Source organism: Rhinopithecus bieti, unplaced genomic scaffold, assembly GCF_001698545.2.
Source record: "Rhinopithecus bieti isolate Rb0 unplaced genomic scaffold, ASM169854v2 scaffold_12573, whole genome shotgun sequence".
In the NCBI taxonomy this organism is placed as follows: Eukaryota; Metazoa; Chordata; class Mammalia; order Primates; family Cercopithecidae; genus Rhinopithecus; species Rhinopithecus bieti.
This window is the reverse complement of record NW_016807321.1, coordinates 1776629-1781423: the sequence shown is the minus strand read 5'-3', so window position 1 is coordinate 1781423 and position 4795 is coordinate 1776629. Positions and strand designations below refer to the sequence as shown.

At 53.2% G+C, this 4795-nt stretch overlaps 1 protein-coding gene across 2 annotated transcripts in view; it reads left to right on the top strand.

Annotated features, from left to right (window-relative positions):
* GMEB2 (glucocorticoid modulatory element binding protein 2) overlaps window positions 1–4795 on the top strand; it is a 29048-nt gene that overhangs the window by 5964 nt on the left and 18289 nt on the right. Inside the window, exon 2 of one of the 2 annotated variants that reach the window (XM_017881248.1) lies at window positions 2821–3008. In XM_017881248.1, coding sequence (XP_017736737.1) covers window positions 2878–3008 — 131 coding nt within the window. In that variant the 5' untranslated portion in view covers window positions 2821–2877. Of the gene's footprint in view, window positions 1–2730; window positions 3009–4795 lie in introns of those variants that run through there. The other variant, XM_017881249.1, reaches the window with a different exon arrangement.

Genomic DNA, 4795 nt, shown 5'->3' with positions numbered 1-4795 from the left:
AAAAAAAAAAAAAAGTTTTAAATTCTATACTTTCTAGTCTATATCTAATCCTAATAAGTCATTCTGTTACAGTAGCATTAAAAATTTTTTATTACGGTAAAATATACATAACATAAAATTTACCATTTTAACTTTTTTTTTTTTTTTTGAGATAGAGTTTCGCTCTTGTTGCCCAGGCTGGAGTGCAGTGGCGCGATCTCGGCTCATTGTAACCTCCACCTCCTGGGTTCAAGCAATTCTCCTGCCTCAGGTTCCCGAGTAGCTGGGACTACAGGTGCCTGCCACCATGCCTGGCTATTGTTTAGTATTTTTAGTAGAGATGGCGTTTTGCTATGTTGGCCAGCATGGTCTTGAACTGACCTCAGGTGATCCACCCCCCTCAGCCTCCCAGAGTGCTGGGATTACAGGCATGAGCCACTTAGCCCAGCCCCATTTTAACCTTTTTTTTTTTTTTGAGATGGAGTCTTGCTCTGTTGCCCAGGCTGGAGTATGGTGGCGTGATCTCAGCTCACTGCAAGCTCCGCCTCCCGGGTTCACGCCATTCCCCTGCGTCAGCCTCCCGAGTAGCTGGGACTACAGGCGCTCCCCACCATGCCTGGCTCATTTTTTTTGTATTTTTAGTAGAGATGGAGTTTTACCGTGTTAGCCAGGATGGTCTTGGTCTCCTGACCTCGTGATCCACCCGCCTCGGCCTCCCAAAGTGCTGGGATTACAGGTGTGAGCCATCATGCCTGGCCCATTTTAACCATTTTTAAATGTGTGATTCAGCACCATTCAGAACTCCACAGTAATTGTGCAGCTGTCACCACTGTGCATTTCCAGAACTTTTCATCATCCCAAACAGAAATTCTGTACTTATTAAAGAGCAACTCCCTATACTCCCTCCCCCAGCCCCAGGTCACTTCTATTCTACTTTCTTTCTTTTTCGTTTTTTGAGAGAGTTCTTGCTTTGTCGCCCAGGCTGGAGTGCAGTGGTGTGATCTCGGCTCACTGCAAGCTCCGCCTCCCAGGTTCACGCCATTCTACTGCCTCAGCCTCCTGAGTAGCTGGGACTGCAGGCGCCCGCCACCACGCCCGGCTAATTTTTTTTTTGTATTTTAGTAGAGATGGGGTTTCACCGTGTTAGCTAGGATGGTCTCGATCTCCTGACCTCCTGATCCGCCCGCCTCGGCCTCCCAAAGTGCTGGGATTACAGGTGGGAGCCACCGTGCCTGGCCGGTTGTTGTAGTTTTTAATTTTCACATTTCCATTTGGTTATAACTCCTGTTTCTGTACCAAGATTTTCTTTCCACTTGGCTGAGAATGTTTGCTTTACTCTTGGAGCTGGTCCGATAGCACCTGAGAGTCTCTGTGGGTCCTGCGTTCCCCTCAGAGCCAGCTCCTCTTGTGTATTTGTTCCTTTGAGAATCAATCAGACTACCCTTTGCCAGGTAGTTTGATCGTGTTTTGGATGCTTTGACTACTATGCTATGGACTCTGGGTCTTGTTTAAGTTTCACAGAGAATGTAGACTTTTTTTTTATAGCAAGAAATCAACCTGGTTAGGTTCAGGCTGCAAATTTTACACCCCGTTCCTGTGTCTGTGTTCTTAGGCCAGTTTAGTTTAGAGTTTCCAGTGCACTGTGGATCTGTCCCATGTGCACCATTGGGGCCCATCTGAGACCTGGGCAGTGGTCTATCCTGTAGGTCAGTTTTCTTCCCTTTGCCCTTTAGGGTGAGGACCACGTAGAGACTGTCTTGGGATGACCCGGGTGCTCACACCCAGCTGTGTGCCATCCTCTCTGTTCCCCTTCCCTCTCATCGCCTCGCCCACACTCTGACTGCAGACTCCTTGCCCTCTGACTAGAAACCAGGGCTTTCATGTTCCCTATGCTGGTAGAGGATGGAGAGCGAGAGGACAAGAGGGGGCCGCCACACTCTTGGCCACCACTCCTTTAGTCAGGAGGAAGATTCCTTTCTCTCCAAGCTCCTTGGGCCTGCCAAGACTGCCACTGTCACAGGGTTTTAGCAGGCGTTGGCCTTGCTGAAGGCAAAACCAGCAAAGACAAAATAATAATAATTTTAAAACCCAGGGCAGGCTGGGCACGGTGGCTCACACCTGCAATCCCAGCACTTTGGGAGGTCGAGGTGAGTGGATCACCTGAGGTCAAGAGTTTGAGACCAGCCTGGCAATGTGGTGAAACCTGTAATCCCAGCTGTTCGGGAGGCTGAGGCGGGAGAATTGCTTGAACCTAGGAGGCAGAGCTTGCAGTGAGCCGAAATCGCGCCACTGCACTCCAGCCTGGGTGACAGAACGAGGCTCCATCTCAAAAAAAAAACCCAAAAAACAAAAAATTCCCAGGGCGTTTCCCTCCTCTCTTTCTGTCTTGAATGGGTTTCCCTTCCCATTCCACAGGCCGGAGAGGACTTCTTGGAGTGCTTTCTGCACCTGAAACTCAGCTCAGGGATTGGGGCTGGCTTTGAGTTCAGGCCAGGAGAGACGGAAGAACTGGCAAGCCAGGGACCTGCGTCCAGGGAAGTCGCTTGGAATTCCAGGCCCCTCCTGCCCTCCTGCTCTGAGCCCCACATGGAGGGAGTGGCTCTGTGCCTTCTGCCTGAGGGTTTCGGCTCATCCCGTGGGAAAGATGGGTGGAGTGCGCTTACACCGCCCTCGGAACCAGAGACCGGAGTAGCCCTTCTGTTACCACTCGTTTTTGTCAGGAAGTAGCTGTCTGGGACCAAAGGATGGGTCTTTGGAGCTGATGAGAGATGCCTTTGTGAGTGCTGTGTTGTGCGGATGTGGAGATGACTCCGGCCCTGTGCCCTGCCTTGCTTCCTCCAGGACTCGGGACCCTGGAGGACTGACGCTGCTGGCCTGGGCGTCCTTTTCTGCTGAGCCATGGCGACTCCTGACGTGAGTGTGCACATGGAGGAGGTGGTGGTGGTGACAACTCCGGACACTGCGGTGGACGGCAGCGGCGTGGAGGGGGTGAAGACCGTGTTGGTGACGACCAATTTGGCCCCTCACGGGTAAGCTCGGGCCTCAGTGCCATTGGGCTGATGGGGGCTTGGATTGGGCTGTCCTTGGCACAGCTGGCATTAACGTAGTAAGGGGCAAGTGTCAGGATTTTCCTAGTTCTAGTTCTTCTGAGACTGGACTTAAATATGTGTGTAAGTAGAGAGTGAAGAAAAGCAGAAATGGCCCGGGGACCAGAAGACCCAACTGCAGCTGTGGGGAGGCCTCCCGTACCCTCACGGCCATGTGGCTCCATGTCCTGAAAGGCCGTGGCTTCTCGTGTGAGAGGGAGCAGTAGGGATGGCAGAGAGCTGGCCTTTCAGAAATGAAATGAAGAGCCAGTGATTTTCTTGACAGTCTTCATGAAACTGTGAGTGTTTTCTTCCTCATCTCTGTACCAGATGTCCGAATCAAATGTTAGTTGGCAAAAATGCTAACATTTGCCCAAACTGCCGGCTTTGTTTTGCTGCCGTAGGTGGAACTGCTAGGAGGTAGCAGAGCTGCTTCTGCTGTGAGCCGGTGTCTTATGGGGGTGAGATAAAGGCCCAGCCAGCCCTTGTGTCACTCCTGCCTCTGCTGGGGGTGAGATAAAGGCAGAGTCGGCCCTGGGCAATCCAGGGCTGCGATCCTCATTCTTCCTCCCCAGAGGACTCTGGGGCTCTGGGGCTCTGGGCTGGGGCAGTCTTCCCGCTGGTCTCATCCTTGCTGTGTCTCATGTATGGCACCTTCATGTTGACCTAGCATATCACTGAGCATGAGCTTTTGACTTTCTCACCATTTGACAGAGGATGACTCTAGACTGCCAACCCCTGTGCGGTGCGGGTCAGGCCTCCCTTCATGAACGGTGTGCAGGCAGCTCCTGCCTGGGAGGACCTGGCCCTGAGTTCCTTCCTGCCTTTCTTCCCTTGCTGTGGAGCCTGTTGTTGCACCCGAGGCTTTAACCTCCTGCATGTCCAGGTGGTGGAGGCTGTTGTGCGATCACAGAATAAGACATGGACCTGTGTAGGTTCCTGGTGCAAGGTACCCTGTCCTTTCCTGCCTCATCCACACAGCTGGCGGCCCTGTCTGGAAATGCAGGAGTCTCTGAGTGGGACCTCCCGGCTGGATGTTCACACCTCCATTCTCCTTTTTCCTTTGTCAGCACCTTGGTGCACAGCTTCCATGTTTCCGGGCATGTGTCCGTGATGTTTCCTGACATCTCCCACCCCACACCTCCCCACTCCTGCCCAAGTCCCCTCCCGTGGGGCACCGTGGCCACAGCTGCTGGGGTGGTGTCCACGTCTCCTCACCCGAGCCCTGCCATGGCCTGCAATGAGTACAGTGTGACAGCAGTGACCCTCGGTCAGAGAAGTCCACGTAGCTTTCTCACGGTGCCCTGGGGCTGCTGCGAGGAGCCCAGGGTCATTTCTGACCTGGGGAGAGGCTGCTCTGGTTCCACCTGAGTCCAGCTTTTGTGTCACGCACCCAGGCGTTCGGGTGGAAGGGGCCTCGGAGTAGGCCCAGTCCCATAAGTAGCTCTCCTCTACCGAGCCCTGACAGTGTGGCCGTGGCTGCCGGGGTGGTGTCCAGGTCACCTCACCTGAGCTGTGACGCCGTGGCCGCAGCTGCCGGGGTGGGTAGTCCGGCACCAGGTTGGTACCTTCAGTGTCCTCAGCTTGAGGCTTTTCTTCCTGACCTGGTCTGACCCCCATACGACACGTCCTAGTCTGCTCGGGCAGCCGTAACAAAATGCCACAGGCTGGGTGGCCTGAACAGCAGAGAGTTACTTTCTTTTTTTTTTTTTTTTTTTTTTTTTTTTTTT